Source organism: Manis pentadactyla, chromosome 10 (genome assembly GCF_030020395.1).
Source record: "Manis pentadactyla isolate mManPen7 chromosome 10, mManPen7.hap1, whole genome shotgun sequence".
Lineage (NCBI taxonomy): Eukaryota > Metazoa > Chordata > Mammalia > Pholidota > Manidae > Manis > Manis pentadactyla.
The window spans coordinates 6,595,880-6,617,134 of NC_080028.1; the positions used below are offsets into that span (position 1 = coordinate 6,595,880).

Consider the following 21,255-nt stretch of genomic DNA (forward strand, 5'->3'; position numbering starts at 1 on the left):
CATAAATCATGAATGTTCTTAATGGCATCTGGAATTGTGGTTCCTTTCCAGAAGGTTTTCAATTTACTTTGCCCAGATTCGTTGGAGGAATCACTATCTATGGCAGCTACAGCCTTACCAACTGTATTTCTTAAATAATAAGACTTGAAAATCTAAATTACTCCTTGATCCGTGAGCTATAGAATGGATGTTGTGTGAGCAGGCCTGAAAACAACTTGAATCTCATTGTACATCTCCATCAGAGCTCTTCAGTGACCAGGTGTGTTGTCAGTAAGCAGTAGTGTTTTGAAAGGAATCTTTTTCTCAGTGCAGTAGGTCTCAACAGTGAGCTTGAAATACTCATTAAGCCACGTTGCAGAGTGCTGTCATCCTAGCTTTGTTGTTCCATTTATAGAGCGCACATAGAGTAGATTTAATGTAATTCTTAAGGGTCCTAGGATTTTTTGGAATGGTCAGTGAGCATTGGCTTCAACTTTAAGTCACCAGTTGCATTAGCCCTTAACAAGAGTCAGCCTGTCCTTTGAAGCTTTGAAGCCAAGCATTGACTTCTCTCAAGCTATGAAATCCCTAGATGGTGCCTTCTTCCATTATAAGGCTGTTTCATTTACATTGAAATTTTGTTATTTAGTGTGGCTACCTTCACTGAGTATCTTACATCTTCTGGATGACTTGCTGCAGCTTCTTCATCAACACTTGCTGTTAAATCTTGCACTTCTATGTTATGGAAACACCTTCTTTTCTTAAACCTCATGAACCAACCTCTGGTAGCTTCCACTGTTTCTTCTGCAGCTATCTTCCCTCTCTCAGCATTCATAGAATTGAGGAAGAGTTAGGTCCTTGCTCTAGATTAGCATTTGGTTTAAGGGAATGTTGGGATGGTTTGATCTATCCAGACCACTCAAACTTTCTGCATATCAGCAATAAGGCTGTTTTGCTTTCGTATCATTTGTGTGTTCACTGGAGGAGCACTTGTAATTTCCTTCGAGAGCTTTTTCTTTGCATTCACAACTTGGCTGGCACAGGAGGCCTAGCTTTCGCCCTGCCTCCGCTTTCAGCATGCTTTCCTCACTAAGCTTTTGATTTAAAGTGAGATGTGTGACTTCCTCTCATTTCAATACTTAGAGGCCATTGTGGGTTATTAATTGGCCTAATTTCAATATTGCTGTGTATCAGGGAATAGGGTGGCCTGAGGGAAGGAGATGGGGAAACGGCTGGTCCGTAGAGCAGTCAGAACACACATTTATCAATTTAAGTTCACTATCTTAAATGGGTGCAGGTCATGGCATCCCAAAGCTATTACAATAGTAACATCGAAGATCACTTAGTCACAGATCACCATAACAAACATAATGATAATGAAAAGTTTGAAATATTGCAAGAATTACTGAAATGTGACACAGAGACACAAAGTGAACAAATGCTATTGGAAAACTGGCAGTGATAGACCTGCTCAGTGCAGGGTTGCCACAAACCTTCAATTTGTAAAAAAATGCAGTATCTGTGAAGTACAGGAAAGTGAGGTCTGCCTGTACAGGAAATGGAGAAGTAGCAGGATTAGGTAACATCTTAAATACAAAGACTTAAAGGAAGGGATGCGTTTGGGGTTATGCTAAAGCTTTTTGCTTAGTATATCTGAGAGGTGTTTGTGGTTTTCCTTGAGGATGGGTAATTGGGTCAGTTAAAGAAGGAACAATTTTGTCATTGAAAATGTGTTTATGACTACTTATGAATAAATGTATTTTGTCATTTTTACAGAAATTACTCCAGCCACAAGTGATACTGCCCAGTCTTTACATGCAGAAGTGACTGTTCTGTCTCCCTACTGCCACCTAAAGAGGGCTGGAGACTTAGTTCTCTGTCCCTGGTTACTAAAACCATCTCCATATGGCTAATAAGTCCTGTAGACCCCACCCCACCCCATCAGTGGCAGTCAGAGCCCAGCACCTGTTTGCTACTCTGTTTTTGGTATCCTATCCGATTTTGGAACCTGGACATTTCTTCCTTTCTTGCAGCTTGGCTGTGCAATTTATCTGACATTTCTGTGTGTTTCATTGGGGGAGGATTTTTAGTCCCTCTGGTATGCCATACTACATGAAACAGAAGTCTTTTAGCACCCAAGTGATAATATTCTACTGAAACCCTAGGAATGAAAGAAGAATTATATTAGTTAGGGTCCTGATAGGAAACAGATGGGCACACTCAAATAAATGATTTGAGGAACATTTAATTGTGTCATTCAGGGTTCCTTCAGGAAAGGGAAGCTTTCTAATCCTGGTATGGAGTGTTTTGGTAGAGGATTTCAGGGCTTCCCCAGCCATCGGAAGAACTGGGATTGAGAAGGTCAGGGAAGTTGTTCCTGATCCTTGCAGACTGCAGTTCCTCAGTGAGTGGTCCCTGTGAGCTCAAAGGAAGCCAGTATGAATGCATGTCTACAGCAGCTATCTCTGGGACAACCAATCTCTCATTTTCTTCTGTTTTTAAATCTCTCTTGTGCTTCTGCTTCTCTTGCAAACTTTAACCCAGAACTCTGCTGGGAAAGGGCTTCTGGAAAATAGCTCCCAGTTTCTGATCTGCAGAGGAGAACTAGGAGAGGGATCATGTTGCTGCTGAGTTGACCACAGTACAGAATGGGTGCTGTACACAAGGGGCAAGCAGGGTTGGGTCCAGTGGAAAGAGTGGGATCTCTTGGGCTAGCAGTAGCAGGAGTTGTTACTACCCCTGGGCCTGAAAGGTGAGAGGAAGAAGCAGTTCCCAGAGCCTAGAGAAGCTGGCTGTGCAGGTTGCTCAACATAAGGTGGCCATTGGCAGAGCCTCAGCCAGCCTCAGTGACTGCAGGGTGGGAGCCAGGAGAGTAAAAATCCTCCTCACTCTCCTCCTGCCTCTTTGCTGCCAAACCTGCCAGATGCCAGAGAGGCACCAGAGCCTCTTATAGTTCCTACGGTGCCCCCTCTCAGGGCATAGAATAGGGTGGAGATGGGCGAGGATTGAGCTGGAGGGCAAACAGAATAATCCACCAGACAGGACATAAGGAGATGTGTGATGTCATGTCTTGAGAACTGAAGCAGTTTTTCAAGGCAAGGAAGGAGAACAAGCAGAAAATAAATGAACATGAAACAAAAGAGGAAGCAAGCAGGTCCTTGAAAAGATCTCTTGAGGAAACTCTTGAAGTTGGTTTGGATAACTTTGTGGAGAACATGGACTGGAACGTGTGAAGAAAGGACAAAGAAAGCTAATGTTGGTTTCTGCAAGGGGCAAAGTTGGCAGCCCTGTAGTGAAATAGAGCACAGCCACGGCGGGAAGCAGTGGTTGTAGTGAGGTCAGCATGTGGACTCTGGACCACCAAACATAAAGGCGGTAAGCTGTGGACCTCGCAAGTGCCATTGCCCTTCTGAAATCATTCAGAAAGTTAGGAAAATAAGAGAAAACCAAGAAAGGAGGAGAGCTTGGGAGGAAGGTGCGCTGGTAAACTTCTTTTTCAGAGTGTGTAGATAAGTTCCTTATGGGTGACATACTTCCTGTGGAATGTCAGATTTTCTTTACATCTGTGTTCATTCAAACAAGTAAAATCAGGCATTTGTCACTGATCACAGTGCTTTATAACTGACTACACTGATGCTTTGCTTCTTTAAAATCTTGGAATGATCTCTTAGTAGCTTATTTTACATGCTAATGCTAAAATTACAAGTACTCTGGGTTTACATTTTCATTTGCTGATCTAGGTACTTGGTTTTCCTAATTGCTTTACTGGAAGCTCCTAAGAAAAATTAATTGCACTCCCTTTCTGGTGACGAGATCTACTTCATTTATACTATTTAGTTTGACTAGTACCCTGCAGGACATAACTGACTGTGAATGCTTTTTCATCTAATCCAGAAGCCAGAACTATTACAGTAGGGAAAACAAGGGCATTATTCAGGACAGGGAAACTCCAGAAAAGGGCTGAGAACAGACCTTCAGAAGAATTGTACCCAAATCTGTTCCCCTCTTTGGAGATAGGATTTTTCTGAAGGAAACAGACAGCCTGAGGTGGGACTTGATGTCAGACTGGTCTTCAGTTCTTAGGAGCATCCATTCAGGAAAAATTTGGAGCAAGTGACAATCTTGTTTATACACACAGATTTTCAGAAGTCTGATTTTATTTACAGAGGATTAATTAAACAACATGTATTTATGAAGATATTATCTCTCAAGAAAGCTTTTCATTAAATTGCCAGTGTTAGTCATTTTGTTCTGTTTAACCTGTCAGACGCCTTTTATCCCGTGAAGGGCCACCAGTGCTAAGAGCTAGGCTAGCACACCACCAGCAGGGGACACCTGTGGGGACAGAGTTGCTCCTGGCAGTCCTGAAGTAGTTGGGGACGTCCTTGCGAGAGGGCAGCAGAGAAGGGACATACTGAAAAGGACCATTGGTGGCTACCCACCCTCACGGCTGACTGCTGATAGGACAAGTGACAGCTGTCACGGCCGTGTCACAGACCCCCTGGGTAGCACAGTTGTTAAGAATGCAGCCTGATTCAATATGCATGTATTTGACCTATATGGAATAACGAGAACTTTCTCAGCTTGGAAATAATATAAAAATACACACAGGGGAAAATATCAGATTAAAAATATATAAATCTAAATATTTCTGAAAGATAAAAAATAAAAGGGGAAATGTTTGTTAAAAAAAAAAAGAATGTGGCCTGAGGGGCAGACTTGCCAGACTGAGTCTGGCCTGCTGCTTAGGGGCCTTGTGAACCCTGTGCTTCAGTTTTCTCATCTGTAAGTGAGAATATTGTGTCGTGAGGATGAAATGGTGAACAAATACATGTGAGGTGCTGGTATCGTATCAAGTACTACAGCAGATTCATTAGAACAGAAAATACTAGTCATCTGAAGAGGATGGGAAGCAGTTTCCTTTAGATTTGGAGATTATTTGTACTAGAATGCTTCAAATGATTTGGGTCAGGTGATTAATATAATAATCAGACTCAGTACAAAGCAGTAGACTTTCATCTAGCCGTTTGGACCTAAGGTATCTCAGGAAGAAGTGGGTCAAGCTTTTAAAGTTTGGAGTCACTGACCATCGTCAGCCCTGATGGGTGTTGACTGTCTGCAGTCTCTTCAGGGCTCTCCTGTGGACCCAAGGAGGCTTTTTCCCCTTAGAACCACACCTGGCAGCTGTTACAGACAGGGTCTTCCGCATCCTCTAACTCTGCTTTTAGACGGTTGCACTGTTTTCTCTTCCTGTGATTCTTCCCTCACCCCCCACTGCCTCCTCTGAGCTTGTAAGTCAGTGTAGCCTAGTTCTCTAAGGCCTGGTTCGTGTACCATTTACTTGTTCATACCATACCTGTCAGGTGCTTCTTACTGTTTTAACCACCTGAGGATTACAGCAAGGCACAGTCTCTGCCCTTTAGGAAGGTCACATTCTAGTGGGTTGGAAAACACAAGTAGTAGAGCTGGGTCTGTTGGGGTAAGTGTTGGGGAGGGAGGCCATGAAAGCCAGTGAGGGTGTGGCATGAGCTGTTAGTAGGGTACCAGGGAAGGCCTTACCAGTCACGTGACACTGCCCTTGGAAGTCAGAGGAGCGAGTCAGGTAGCTGTGGAGGAGGACCGTCGCAGGCAAGGGTAAAATTCCTCTGTAGACATGACATGCCTTTGGCCTGCTGCGGGGGCTAGGAGACAGCAAGACGGGTCATCGTTGGGGTGGAGGCTGGGCCTCCGAGCCCAGCTTCACTTGGCATGAGATGGGGAGCCAGTGCAGTGAGGCCAGTGCAGGTGGTAAGGAACCTGACTTGTCTTTTAAAAAGACCACAGACTTTACTGCTGGCCACTCCATTTCAGCTTCCCCTGAAAGGAAACTAAGAAACTGGCTTCAGAAGCCATTGTAAGAAAACTTTGCCCCAACTTATCCTAGCCCATATGTGTTTTCCTGACTTATTTTTTAAATAACTGATTTAAAATCAAAGTCATTTGGAGCATTTGGCCTTGTTTTACTCATCTGTGGCTCTGGTAGGCAAAAAGCAAAATAAAATCAACTCTATTAATTGTTTAAGGGGAAAGGTATATCCTATGCTAATTACATCAGCAAAGGTAATGCAACTCTTGACTAATTCAGATGGCTTTGAAGAGTCTAGGTCCGGGCTTGATGAGTTATTTCTTTCCTCTGTATCTTTTGCTGTCTTCTAAAGTGTTTCAATTCCTTCTTTCATAGTAATGTCCAGTAGTAAGTTTGTGAGCACTGGCCTGGCAGATAGAAGTTACATGGGTGCTGGAGGTGCTGGCACTTCCAGTACACATCCCAAAAGTAGCTGGAAGAATAGTCACCGTGTTATCGGCTTATGCTGCCTCGCCCTGTGTCTCTGGGAATTGAGGGTGGGTGCTGAGAGGAGTGCCTTGGACAATTAAGTGTCAGGAAGAGTTAACCCCTGAGTTTGTGTGGTTGGCTGTAGCAATAAGGATCTGTGCAGTGGTAAGAGCTGAGTGTCCTGGGGGCTCCAGTCATCACAGGTAGTTGGTAATTTCAGTAAACTTGCAGTAACACACATTTGCATGTAAGGGACTGACTTTTCTTCTCAGGCCAGTTCTGCTTCTCAAAGTCAGGGACAGGGGCAGCCAGTGGGGTGGCCACCTCATTATTATTGGAGACTCTCAGTTCAGTGATCAATCTAAAACATGAAAGAAAAAGTTTTTTCTCCCTCCTTCCCTACGATAACTGGAAGACTTTCTTAAAAATGGCTATATATATATATTTTTTTGGTAGTAATAATACACCTCATACTATAACCCAGTGGAATTTGGGGGGCTCATTTATAATGAGATTTTCCCTCATTATACTGTATTTGTACTTACCCAGAGTGTTTCTTTCATACCTCCTGCCTCACTCTTTAGGCCGGTTCTCTGCTTGTTTACATTTTTAAAAAATGGTTAGGATAAGAAATAAAGAGAGATGAAATTCAAACCAATCATCTCCATCTGGGCAACTGACTTACTGTATCCCCTCTCTCATCAGACTTGATTCATTTGTCCTGAGGAGATGCCTGTCTGATGTTCTTCTTTGTCTTCCTCCACCTCCAGGAGGGCTGTTGGCCTGCTTCTGCGCTGCTGAACAGTATGCAGTCCTTCCGGGAGCAGAGCAGTTACCACGGGAACCAGCAGAGCTACCCACAGGAGGCGCACGGCTCATCCCGGATAGAAGAGTTCAGCCCTCGCCAGGCCCAGATGTTCCAGAATTTTGGGGGTGCAGGCAGCGGCGGCGGCAGCAGCGGCAGTGGGCGACGAGGCACAGCAGTGGCTGCAGCAATGGCTAGCGAGACCTCTGGCCATCAGGGCTACCAGGGTTTCAGGAAAGAGGCTGGAGACTTCTACTACATGGCAGGCAACAAAGACCCTGTGGCAACAGGAACCCCACAGCCTCCTCAGCGAAGGCCTTCTGGGCCCGTGCAGAGCTATGGACCCCCTCAGGGGAGCAGCTTTGGCAATCAGTACGGGAGTGAGGGTCATGTGGGCCAGTTTCAAGCACAGCACTCCACCCTTGGTGGCGTGTCTCATTATCAGCAGGACTACGCGGGGCCTTTCTCTCCAGGGAGCGCCCAATACCAGCAGCAGGCTTCCAGCCAACAGCAGCAGCAAGCGCAGCAGCTGAGGCAGCAGCTTTACCAGGCCCACCAGTCCCTGCCGCCTGCGGGCCAGCCGGCGTCTGGCTCAGCCCACCTGCAGCCGATGCAGCGGCCCTCGGCTCTGCCATCCTCTGCTGCGGGCTACCAGCTACGAGTGGGTCAGTTTGGCCAGCACTACCAGTCTTCTGCTGCCTCCTCCTCGTCGTCCTCCTCCTCCTTCCCTTCACCACAGCGTTTCGGCCAGTCTGGACAGAGCTACGACGGCAGCTACAGTGTGAATGCTGGATCCCAGTATGAAGGACACAGTGCAGGTTCTAATTCACAGGCTTATGGAACACAATCAAATTACAGCTATCAGCCTCAGTCTATGAAAAACTTTGAGCAGGCAAAGATTCCGCAGGGGACGCAGCAGGGCCAGGCACAGCCACAGCCGCCACAGCCGCCGCAGCAGCATCCCCCTCAGCATGTGATGCCATATACCAATGCTGCCGCCAAGCTGCCCCTGCAAGGCCAGGTGGGCCAGTACAGCCAGCCCGAGGTCCCTGTGAGGTCCCCCATGCAGTTTCACCAGAACTTCAGCCCCATTTCTAACCCTTCTCCAGCGGCCTCTGTGGTTCAGTCTCCAAGCTGTAGCTCTACCCCATCCCCTCTTATGCAGAGTGGGGAGAATCTCCAGTGTGGGCAAGGCAGTGTGCCCATGGGTTCCAGAAACAGAATTTTACAGTTAATGCCTCAGCTCAGCCCAACCCCGTCAATGATGCCCAGTCCTAACTCTCATACTGCAGGCTTCAAAGGGTTTGGGCTGGAAGGAGTGCCAGAAAAGCGGCTGACAGACCCTGGGTTGAGTAGTTTGAGTGCCCTGAGTACTCAAGTGGCCAATCTCCCTAATACTGTCCAGCACATGCTACTTTCTGATGCCCTGACACCTCAGAAGAAGACCTCCAAGAGGCCCTCCTCATCTTCTAAGAAAGCAGACAGCTGCACGAACTCCGAAGGCTCCTCACAGCCTGAAGAACAGCTGAAGTCCCCTATGGCAGAGTCGCTGGATGGAGGCTGCTCCAGCAGTTCTGAGGATCAGGGCGAGAGAGTGAGGCAGTTAAGTGGCCAGAGCACCAGCTCCGACACCACCTACAAGGGTGGAGCCTCAGAGAAGACTGGCTCCTCACCAGGACCTGGCACTCAGAATGAAGCCCCCGGACTCAGTGCCAGTCCTGCAGCCAGAGAAGAGGCCACCTCACCAGGTGCTAAGGACACGCCATTGTCATCTGAGGGCAACCCAAAAGTCAATGAGAAGACAGTTGGGGTGATTGTCTCGCGGGAAGCCATGACAAGTCGGGTAGAAAAGCCTGGTGGACAAGATAAAGGCTCCCAAGAGGATGATCCTGCAGCCACTCAGAGGCCACCCAGCACTGGTGGGGCAAAGGAAGCCAGTCACACATCACTTTCACAGCCAGAGCCTCCTGGGGGAGGAAGCAAAGGAAACAAGAGCGGAGACAGTAACTCGAACCACAGTGGAGAGGGAAATGGCCAGAGCGGGCACTCTGCAGTGGGCCCCAGTTTTGTAGGCAGAACTGAGTCTAGCAAGTCTCCTGGGAGCCTGCGCTACAGTTACAAAGATAGTTTTGGGTCAGCCATGCCGAGAAATGTCAGTGGCTTCCCGCAGTATCCTACAGGACAGGATAAGGGGGATTTCACTGGCCATGGGGAGCGGAAGGGTAGAAATGAGAAGTTCCCCAGCCTCCTGCAGGAAGTACTCCAGGGCTACCACCACCACCCTGACAGGAGGTATTCCAGGGGTGCTCAGGAGCATCAGGGCATAACTGCTGGCTTAGAAGGAGCCACGAGGCCTAATGTCTTGGTTAGTCAAACCAATGAATTAGCCAGCAGGGGCCTTTTGAACAAAAGCATTGGGTCCCTGTTAGAAAACCCCCACTGGGGCCCTTGGGAGAGGAAGCCAAGCAGCACAGCTCCTGAAATGAAACAAATCAATTTGGCCGACTATCCAATTCCCAGAAAATTCGAAATAGATCCTCAGTCATCAGCCCATGAGCCTGGGGGTTCCCTCTCTGAAAGAAGATCCGTGATTTGTGATATTTCTCCACTAAGACAGATTGTCAGGGACCCAGGAGCTCACTCACTGGGACACATGGGTGCTGACACCAGACTAGGGAGGAATGAACGTCTCAATCCAAGTTTAAGTCAGTCGGTCATTCTTCCAGGTGGGTTGGTGTCCATGGAAACAAAACTGAAATCTCAGAGTGGGCAGATAAAAGAGGAAGACTTTGAACAATCCAAATCCCAAACTAGTTTCAACAATAAGAAATCGGGAGAACATTGCCATCCTACTAGCATCAAGCATGAGTCCTACCGAGGCAATGCCAGCCCTGGAGCAGCAGCCCATGATTCCATCTCAGACTATGGCCCACAAGACAGCAGACCCACGCCAATGCGGCGGGTCCCTGGCAGAGTTGGTCGAGAGGGTATGAGGGGTCGGTCCCCTTCACAGTATCATGACTTCTCAGAAAAATTGAAGATGTCTCCTGGGAGGAGCAGAGGCCCAGGGGGAGACCCTCATCACATGAACCCACACATGGCCTTTTCAGAGAGGGCCAACAGGAGCTCCTTACATGCTCCCTTTTCTTCCAACTCTGAAAGCCTGGCTTCTGCTTATCACACAAATGCTCGGGCTCATGCTTATGGGGACCCCAGTGCAGGTTTGAATTCTCAGCTCCATTATAAGAGGCAGATGTACCAACAGCAACAGGAGGAGTATAAAGACTGGGGCAGCAGTTCTGCTCAGGGAGTCATCGCCGCTGCCCAGCATAGGCAGGAGGGACCACGGAAGAGCCCAAGGCAGCAGCAGTTTCTTGACAGAGTACGGAGCCCTCTGAAAAATGACAAAGATGGTATGATGTATGGCCCGCCAATGGGGACTTACCACGACCCCAGTGGTCAGGAAGGTGGGCGCTGCCTCCTGCCTACTGATGGTCTGTCTAACAAAGGCATTGAATTGAAGCACGGCTCCCAAAAGTTACAACAAGAGTCTTGTTGGGATCTCTCTCGGCAGACTTCTCCAGCCAAAAGCAGTGGTCCTCCAGGAATGTCTACTCAAAAAAGGTATGGACCACCCCACGAGACCGATGGACATGGACTAGCTGAGTCTACACAGTCATCCAAACCTAGTAATGTTATGCTAAGGCTTCCAGGTCAAGAGGATCATTCTTCTCAAAATCCCTTAATCATGAGGAGGCGTGTCCGGTCTTTTATCTCTCCCATTCCCAGTAAGAGACAGTCACAAGATGTGAAGAACAGTAACACCGAAGACAAAGGGCGCCTCCTTCATCCATCTAAAGAAGGCTCTGATAAAGCATTCAATTCCTATGCTCATCTTTCCCACAGCCAGGACATCAAGTCTCTCCCTAAGAGAGAATCTGCCAAGGACCTTCCAAGCCTGGATGGTAGAAACTGCCCTGCTGTTACACTCACAAGTCCTGCTAAGACCAAAATACTGCCCCCAAGAAAAGGACGGGGATTGAAATTGGAAGCTATAGTTCAGAAGATCACGTCCCCAAATATTAGGAGGAGTGCATCCTCAAACAGTGCAGAAGCTGGGGGAGACACGGTTACTCTTGATGACATACTGGCTTTGAAGAGTGGGCCTCCTGAGGTGGGGAGCATTGCTGTTCAGGATGCTGAGATGGAGAAGAGAAAAGGTGAGGTGATACCTGACCTGGTCTGTATGACAAACCAGGAGCTGAATGTAGAAAAGCCCCTTGCAAGGTCTTCAGAGGAGTGGCGTGGCAGTGGGGATGACAAAGTGAAGACTGAGGCACACCCAGACACAGTCCCTGCTGGGAAGGAACCCCCCGGTGCTGCGACATCTGTGACCTCACAGAAGCCTGGGAGTAATCAGGGGAGACCAGAGGGTTCCCTGGGTGGGACAGCACCTTTAATCTTCCCTGACTCAAAGAATGTACCTCCAGCGGGTGTGTTGGCCCCTGAGGCAAACCCCAAGGCTGAAGAGAAAGAGAATGATACTGTGATGATTTCCCCCAAACAAGAAGGTTTCCCCCCAAAGGGGTATTTCCCATCCGGAAAGAAGAAGGGGAGACCCATTGGTAGTGTGAATAAGCAAAAGAAACAACAGCAGCCGCCTCCCCCACCTCCTCAGCCCCCTCAGATACCAGAAAGTTCTGCAGATGGAGAGCCAAAACCAAAAAAGCAGAGGCAAAGGAGGGAGAGAAGGAAGCCTGGGGCGCAGCCAAGGAAGCGGAAAACCAAGCAAGCAGTCCCGATTGTAGAGCCTCAAGAACCGGAGATAAAACTGAAGTATGCCACCCAGCCACTGGATAAAGCCGACGCGAAGAACAAAACTTTCTTCCCTTATATCCATGTAGTGAATAAGTGTGAACTCGGAGCCGTCTGTACAATCATCAATGCTGAGGAGGAAGAACAGACCAAACTGGTGAGGGGTCGGAAGGGCCCACGGTCTCTGACCCCTCCGCCCAGCAGCACTGAAAGCAAGGCACTCCCGGCGTCGTCCTTCATGCTGCAGGGCCCTGTTGTGACAGAGTCTTCTGTTGTGGGGCACCTGGTTTGCTGTCTGTGTGGCAAGTGGGCCAGTTACCGGAACATGGGGGACCTCTTCGGACCCTTTTATCCCCAAGATTATGCAGCCACTCTCCCGAAGAATCCGCCTCCCAAGAGGGCCACGGAAACCCAGAGCAAAGTCAAGGTGCGTCACAAAAGCACTTCAAATGGCTCCAAGACGGACACTGAGGAGGAGGAAGAGCAGCAGAAGGAGCAAAGGAGCCTGGCCACCCACCCCAGGTTTAAGCGGCGGCACCGCTCTGAAGACTGTGGCGGAGGCCCTCGCTCCTTGTCCAGGGGGCTCCCTTGTAAAAAAGCAACCACCGAGGGCAGCAGCGAAAAGACAGTTTTGGACTCAAAGCCCTCCGCGCCCACCACTTCAGAAGGTGGCCCCGAGCTGGAGTTACAAATCCCTGAACTACCTCTTGACAGCAATGAATTTTGGGTCCACGAGGGCTGTATTCTCTGGGCCAATGGAATCTACCTGGTCTGTGGCAGGCTCTATGGTCTGCAGGAAGCGCTGGAAATAGCCAGAGAGATGGTGAGTTTGAGAAATCCCTTACCAGCTTGCTTTTTGTTATGTCTCTTTCGTTCTATTTCTTCCACCTCTGCTTGTTTCAGCCTGACTTTTTATTCTTATGTATCACACAGTAATACCTGGTTAAAGTCCTTATCCCCACATGAAGGACAGAAAATGAAATCATTTGGAAGGTTTGACTTTTTTTTTTTATCAAATAGTATGTGTCCCTGGGTTACAAAGTCATGCTGGTGCTATACAACATACGTGATACGAGACAGATGTCCCTGCTCCGCCCCTCCTCAGACCTGATCCCTGAGTCCTCTGCCAGTTTCCTCTTTCTGAACAACAAGCTTTCACTGATATTTGTGTTATTTACTGATCTATCTTTCCCAGTTTTCAACATCAGGCTCTCTAATACTTAGGAAGTACACTATGGTTATTTCCTCTAAAACTTTTCTCTAGAATTATTAACACATGCTTTTATTTGCTTTTTATTTTCTTGAACCAGTTTTCCAATCCAAACTTTTCCAGTTGGGGTATTTATTCTTCAGGTTTGCTTCATAACTGTTATCCCTGGGGGTTCCGTTCCTCATCACCATTTACTTCTTCCTTCTGTTGAATGCTGTTTCCTGATTCCCAGGACTTCACCCTTCTTAGCCTGGGCCCTCATTTAATGGAATGCATCATCCTTTAGTAGTTTCCTGAGAAACGGTGCACAGGAGGTAAATACCTTGAGATCTTGTCTATCTGAACATGTCTTTATCCCATCCTCATGTTTAATTGAGTGTTTAATTGCTGGTTGGGTAGAATTCTAGATTTTATTCTCCCTGTTGTTTGCATGGAATATCTTTTTCCATCCCTTGACTTTTAGCCTGTGCATGTCTTTGAGTTTGAGGTGAGTCTCTTGTTAGCAGCATATAGATGGGTCTTGTTTTTTTATCCATTCAGTGACTCTACTGTGTCTTTTGATTGGTGCATTCAGTCCATTTACATTTAGGGTGATTATCGATAGGTATGTACTTATTGTCATTGCAGGCTTTAGATTCGTGGTTACCAAAGGTTCTAAGGTTAATTTCCTTACTGTCTAAGAGTCTAACTTAACTCACTTAGTATGCTGTTACAAACACAATCTAAAGGTTCTTTTCTATTTCTCCTCCTTTTTCTTCCTCCTTCCTTCTTTATATATTATGTATCATATTATGTACTTTTTCTCTATCCCTTGATTGACTTAGGGGATAGTTAATTTAATTTTGCATTTGCTTAGTAATTAGCTGTTCTACTTTCTTTACTGTGGTTTTATTACCTCTGGTGACAGCTATTCAACCTTAGGAACACTTCCATCTATAGCAGTCCCTCCAAAATAGACTGCAGAGATGGTTTGTGGGAGGTAAATTCTCTTAGCTTTTGCTTATCTGGAAATTGTTTAATCCATCCTTCAAATTTAAATGATAATCTTGCCAGATAAAGTAATCTTGGTTCCAGGCCCTTCTGCTTCATGGCATTAAATATATCATGCCACTCCCTTCTGGCCTGTAAGTTTTCTGCTGAGAAGTCTGATGTTAGCCTGATGGGCTTTCCTTTGTATGTGATCTTACTTCTCTCTCTGGCTGCTTTTAATAGTCTGTCCTTAATCCTTGATCTTTGCCAATTTTATTACTATATGTCTTGGTGTTGTCTTTCTTGGGTCCCTTGTGTTGGGAGATCTGTGGATCTCCATGGCCTGAGAGACTGTCTCCTTCCCCAGATTGGGGAAGTTTTCAGCAACTACCTCCTCAAAGACACTTTCTATCCCTTTCTCTCTTCTTCTTCTGGTATCCCTATAATGCGAGTATTGTTCCGTTTGGATTGGTCACACAGTTCTCTCAATATTCTTTCATTCTTAGAGATCCTTTTTTCTCTCTGTGTCTCAGCTTCTTTGTATTCCTCTTCTCTAGTTTCTATTTCATCTATCATCTCCTCCCACAGTATCCAACCTGCTTTTAATACCCTCCATCGTGCTCTTCAGTGATTGGATTTCTGACCTGAATTCATTCCTGAGTTCTTGGATATCTTTCCGTACCTCCATTAGCATGCTGATGATTTTTATTTTGAACTCCCTTTCAGGTAAGAGTCATAAGGTCCATGTCATTTAAGTCTTTCTCTGAAGTTTTATATTAATTTTACTCTGGACCAGGTTCCTTTGGTGTTTCATGTTTGTATATGGCGCCCTCTAGTGTCCAGAAGCTCTATTCTGGAGCTGCTCAGCCCCTGAAGCAATGTTGGGGTTCGTAGGGGAGCGGTACTGGTGCCTGGGGGTAGGAAAGAGCTGTTGCCCACCTCCTGGCTGCTGTGCCTGTCTCCACTGCCTGAACCAGTGGGCCAAGCACACAGATATAAGCTTTTGTCCCAGAGCAGCCGGATGGATCCCTACTTTCCACAAGTGGCCGGAATCCCAGTCTCCCCAGGAACTTGGCCTGCCACCCGGTAGTCATGCGAGTCTCATGAAAGCACCATGAAATGTAGGTTTGTGCTCCCAGCGCAGATCTCCGGAGCTAGGTATTCAGCAGTCCCAAGCCTTCCACTCCCTCCCTGCTCTTTCTCTTCCTCCCGCCGGTGAGCTGGGGTCGGGGAGGGGCTCGGGTCCCACGGAGCCAAAGCTCTGGTACGTTACCCTGTTCGCTGAGGTCTGCTCTTTTCTCCAGGTGTGTTTAGTCTGACGCCGTCCTCTTTCCTGTTGCTCTCTCAGAATTAGTTGCACCAACCATATTTTCTAATTGTGTCCAGTTTTAAGAGGAAGCCTCTGTCTCTCCTCTCATGCCGCCATTTTTAATCCAATTCCTCTAGAATTCCAGATTTTAAATAATTTTCTGTTTTCTGTCTGTCTTGGTATCATGGCTTCTGACTTATCCTCTAGCTTCTTGTGTTGAGTGGGGAGGACAGGAGCTGTTCTCACATTCAGTTCTTAGTTTATGTTCCTCCTCCAGAAGGTCCGAAGATCTTACATTTTCCCTGGGTTCTGAAATCTCAAGCTGATAGGTCTTTTCATTCATTGCTGGCTTCTTTGTGAGCTTTTGCCATCTGTTCACACTCATGTCTCAGTTCAGTAGGTCTGTTACGTGTTATTTCTTTGATAATTTCCTTCCCTCTATTTTCCTGGTTCTCTCTTTCTGCATTCCTATTAAGTAAGTATTATACCTCCTGGATTGATCCTCTGGCTTCACCTTTTCCCTCATGTTCTGTGTTCTGTCTCTGCCTTACTGTTCTAATTTCTCTGGCTTTCTGTTTCATCATCTAACACTTTATGTCCATTTCTGATATTTTTGACAGCTTTTTGTCCTGACCGTCCCTCTGAGGGAACAGTCCTGGTTGAGCCTGGGCTGAGCTGTGTCCTAGCTCCCCTTGCAGACTCTGAGCTCATGCCCGGTTCCCACCCCATCTCACTTTCTGAGACACCCGTCCTAGGCCCTGTGCCTCAAAGTGGCTGGCTTCCTAGCAGCTCCTGCCTGTGGCGCTCATTCCTCTCTGCTTCCTTTCAGGCTACTGGATCACTTCCTCCCTGTCTATGCTGTTTCCACCTTTTAGGATTGGGCATCTCTTGTGTGTTATGTGTTTCTTCTCCCATTCTTCATGTCTCATGAATCTGTCTTAGAAGTTTATCCCTTCATTTTTGTGGGAAGGAAGTGTATGTGTAAATGTATATTTAATCTATGATCTTTAATCAGATGATTTTTTTTTGTATTTAAAACTTACCCTACTTGACAGATATACAAATGTCTTTTGATCACCGTTAATGAGGATTTTATCAACCAGGATCATAATATTCTGGAACACTTTATACTGTCCTCTCCCTCCCAGCCTGCTCCCCCAGAAGCATTATATATATATATATTTTTTTTAATTTTTTAATTTTGGTATCATTAATCTACAATTACATGAAGAACATTATGTTTACTAGGCTCCCCGCTTCACCAAGTCCCCCCCACATACCCCTTCACAGTCACCGTCCATCAGTGTAGTTAGATGCTGTAAAATCACTACTTGTCTGCTCTGTGTTGCACAGCCCTCCCCGTGCCCCCCCCCACTATACATGCTAATCGTAATGCCCCCTTTCTTTTTCCCCACCCTTGTCCCTCCCTTCCCACCCATCCTCCCCAGTCCCTTTCCCTTTGGTAACTGTTAGTCCATTCGTGGGTTCTGTGATTCTGCTGCTGTTTTGTTCCTTCAGTTTTCCTTTGTTCTTATACTTCACATATGAGTGAAATCATTTGGTACTTGTCTTTCTCCGCCTGGCTTATTTCACTGAGCATAATACCCTCTAGCTCCATCCATGTTGTTGAGAATGGTACGATATGTTTTTTTCTTATGGCTGAATAATATTCCATTGTGTATATGTACCACATCTTCTTTATCCATTCATCTACTGATGGAAGAACCATTATATTTTATCATTACATTATCCCTAGATTTTATACAGTGTCTGGGGAAAAAAAAAAAGGAAAAGTTAGAGTAACAATGTATTTAGTGTGAAATTAGTACATATGTTAAGTTAGAAGAGTCTAGTGTAATCACACAGGAGCTTGCTCTTCCCTGTAGGAGCCCTCTCCCCTCTGTGTATGCGCCAGCCTCTTTTCTTCCTCCTTCCCTCTCAGTCATCAGTGTCACTCCCAAATCCCAAGTTTGAAACAGATTGACTTCTTAGACACAGTGACATTTTAAAATACAAAAGTCCTAAAGGGACAAACATTTAAGACCCTAAAGTATAAAATTCTTCAAGTAGTCAGTGATTTCTCCCCAGGTGATGTCCTGCTTGCCACGTTTCCTCAGAAAGTTCCAGTATTTGGAGGGTTGGTTTGTTTTGTTTGTTACTTTGGGATTTGTCCTTGTCCATGTGCCAGTGTTTTATTTCAGCATAGAATATTATTATTAACACATCTCAGAATAATTTTTATGTGTGAAATCTTGAACATTTTGTAGTGGTAATTGGTAGCCAGTAATCAGCAGCCTAAACCCACCTACCAAATCCCTAGAATCTGTGCTCAATCCAAGTCTAGTTTACAGAAAATGGAAGGTACCTGATAATGATATGACCACCCTAAATCACAGTCCCCCATCCCCAAAATGTTGGTGAACAGCAGTCCTGCCTTTTAAAATCCCCAGTCAGGAATCTGTGTCTTCAGAAAGTGACAATTTAGTCTACTGCTTTGTCAGCTTTGATCTCAAAATAAAATCTGGTAAGTTAAAATTGGAAGAAATACATTAAATATGATAAATCAGTCTCTTTAACCCACCCCCTGCAGCTTTCATTGACTAAGTGGTTAAAATAACATGAAGCACTTGCGGTAGGTGAGTTGCACACCAACACCTTTTGGGTTCCCAGACCTGATTCCAATGTGTGTGTTTTTTGGGGGTTGGAAGGTTTCCCACATAGGACACCAACCAATTCTTACACCAGCAGGATGTCCAGAACCCAGTTCTGATGCTGTCTGCCCAGAGACAGTGCCAGGTTCCCCAGGTTAAGGGCTTGTCCGGTGAGACTGCTACAAGCCCCTGGCTGTTCCCTGTGCTTCTGACCGACTGGCTACAGATTGCAGGTACCCATGACCTCCCCTTTAGGTTCCATTAGTTTGCTAGAGCAGCTCACAGAACTCACCCCTTGGTTTACCAGTTTAGGGGTAACAGTTAACAGGATACAAGTTAACAGCCAGATGAAGAGAGAAATGGAACAAGGTCCCTCCCAAATAAAGGAGCATCTGTCCTGGTGGAGCTTGGGGCCTGGCTGGATGGCACATGGGAGCATTCTGGTTCCCCAAGGGCGGAAGCTCTCTCTACAGAGAATTAGGATGCAAGAGAGAAAAGATACGCTCTTCTCGTGGATTTTTGTGAGGGCCTCACTGCATAGTCATGGTAGACTGAGTCATTAGCCACTGACTGATTTGAGCAGCCCCCAGCCCCCCATCCTTGGGTGGGGTCCAGAAGTCTCATTAACATGACAAGATGCCCATTTTTTCTCTTTAGGACTCTGAAGCATTTTCAGGAACTGTTCAGGAAGACCAAGTATATGTTTCTTATAACTCATTATAGCACAATAGAGAACACTGATAGTCATTTTTATTTTTAAATATATTAATTGCAGCCTCGACTGTTTCAAAAATGCTTCAGATTAATCATATGCTCTGAGGGTTAATGGTTCGTCTAATTGTAAAAGGTATAAAAACAGGTATTTTTGTCCGAACCCTTCTATGTAGTAGAGGTGTCGAACAGTTTTGGGTTCTGTGATGGCTCCATCAGAGATGCCAGTCCTACCATGTCCTTTAATAACAGGTTTCAGAATACAAACTGTTCACCAACCATTTATTAAAATTGCAATACAATTGGCATGTAATACTATATTCATTTCATAATCTTAAAAGAAATCTCATATTGCAGCTTTAAGCTTATCTCCTTATATTGTACCCACTCACTATGCCAGTGCCCTTTAAAAATATTAGCTTTCTCTTTCCTTGTCCCATTTTACTTATTTTAGAATAGAATTCTACTCTTTTAGAATAGAATGCTAGCTAGCTTTATACATTGAACTTAACTTTTTGGTACACTTGCACATGTGTTTTATTCTCACAAACCACCCAGTGAGATAGGAAGGGAGAAGATAGCATTCCATTACCCTCGGGATAAAGGATGATGTGCCTTTAGAGGCACACGCTCAGGTAGTGTAAGCCCAGTGATATGATGACTTTTCAAATGGTTTAAAAAGTTATGCTTCTTGGCTCTTTGAGCCAATGTTTCACCAGGACTGCAAGATCCTTTTCTGTTTTGTTTGCCCAGGTTTTATTCTCCTTTTTTTTTAATATAGTGGAGAATAAATTAAAATTACACCAACTTCCCTACTTTTATTTAATTTGATAGATGATGTTTCAATTTGTCGAGGTCACTTTGAGTCCAGTTTTATCTTAGGTTTTAGCAGATGCATTCAATTTTGGTCTGCTTCATAAGCATGCTCTCAATCCTGTCATGTTGAGATAAGGCCACATATATTTCATTAGAAATCCATTTTGGCCTATTATTTATCAGGTGTTTTGACAAGCATGATACTATAGCAAAAAAAATATGAAGTCCTCAGGAGACAATAGCTTTTCTCCCGGTGTCATGCTACTCTGAAAATTGCTGAAAACCAGAACATTCCTGTTCAAACAGATGGCCTTCACCTTCCTTTTCTGAGTGTAGGACTTAATCCATTCCTTTTGCGCTGTCCTCTTTGGCATTGTCTAACTTTGACCTCTGCTTATTTACCTTGGTATAATTGTATATTTGAATCCACAGTGACCTGACATGAATGGTGTGACAGAAGTAATTGCGTAAACAGGCATACATATAATGTATATATATAAAAATCATATTTGGTACATTTAGGAATGCAGAGACCTTCAGGGTGGTGGCAGTAGACAGGGATCAGTTCCATGGTGGCCATGGATGTCCGGTGTATCCCTGGAGACTGCACACCCCAGCTTTGCCCCACATGTGGGAGAGCTGGCTTCCCTGCCCCCATCAACGGGCTACAGCATCCCTTCCAAAAAGATTCTTAACAACCTCCATGGGGAATTTCTGATCTTTTTTTAGCTCACAGTATATGTTAAAGAACTGGTTTTAGGTTAATCTCTTTTTGGATCACTACATTAAAGATTAAGGTTTATTTTTTTTATTTTTTTATTTTATTTTATTTTTTTAATAATTATTTTTTATTGAAGGGTAGTTGACGCACAGTATTACATTACATTAGTTTCAAGTGTACAACACAGTGATAAAACATTTACATACATAATTCTAGGTTCCATCTATCACCCTACCAAGCTGTTACAATATCTTGACTATATTCCTTATGCTATACATTACATCCCGGTTACTTATTTATTTTACCATTGGAAGTCTGTCTTTTTTTTTTTTTTTTTTTTTTTTTGTGAGGGCATCTCTCATATTTATTGATCAAATGGTTGTTAACGACAATAAAATTCTGTATAGGGGAGTCAATGCTCAATGCACAATCATTAATCCACCCCAAGCCTAATTTTCGTCAGTCTCCAATCTTCTGAGGCATAACAAACAAGTTCTTACATGTAGAACAAATTCTTACATAATGAATAAGTTACATAGTGAACAGTACAAGGGCAGTCATCACAGAAACTTTCGGTTTTGCTCATGCATTATGAACTCTAAACAGTCAGTTCAAATATGAATACTCATTTGGTTTTTATACTTGATTTATATGTGGATACCACATTTCTCTCTTTATTATTATTATTTTTAATAAAATGCTGAAGTGGTAGGTAGATGCAAGATAAAGGTAGAAAACAGAGTTTAGTGTTGTAAGAGAGCAAATGTAGATGATCAGGTGTGTGCCTGTAGACTATGTGTTAATCCAAGCTAGACCAGGGCAATAAAACATCCACGTATGCAGAAGATTTCTCTCAGAATAGGGGGGGTGAGGTTCTAAGCCTCACCTCTGTTGATCCCCAATTTCTCACCTGATGGCCCCCCTGCGACTGTGCCTGTCTTAGGTTGTTCCTCCCT

At 45.2% G+C, this 21,255-nt stretch overlaps 1 protein-coding gene across 4 annotated transcripts in view; it reads left to right on the top strand.

Moving 5' to 3' along the window:
- Positions 1-21,255, top strand: part of TCF20 (transcription factor 20) — a 183,697-nt gene that overhangs the window by 105,459 nt on the left and 56,983 nt on the right. For all 4 annotated transcript variants that reach the window (XM_036931311.2, XM_057486317.1, XM_036931309.2 and 1 more), the window contains one exon: positions 7,063-12,735. In XM_036931311.2, coding sequence (XP_036787206.2) covers positions 7,099-12,735 — 5,637 coding nt within the window. In that variant the 5' untranslated portion in view covers positions 7,063-7,098. The remainder of the gene's footprint in view (positions 1-7,062; positions 12,736-21,255) is intronic.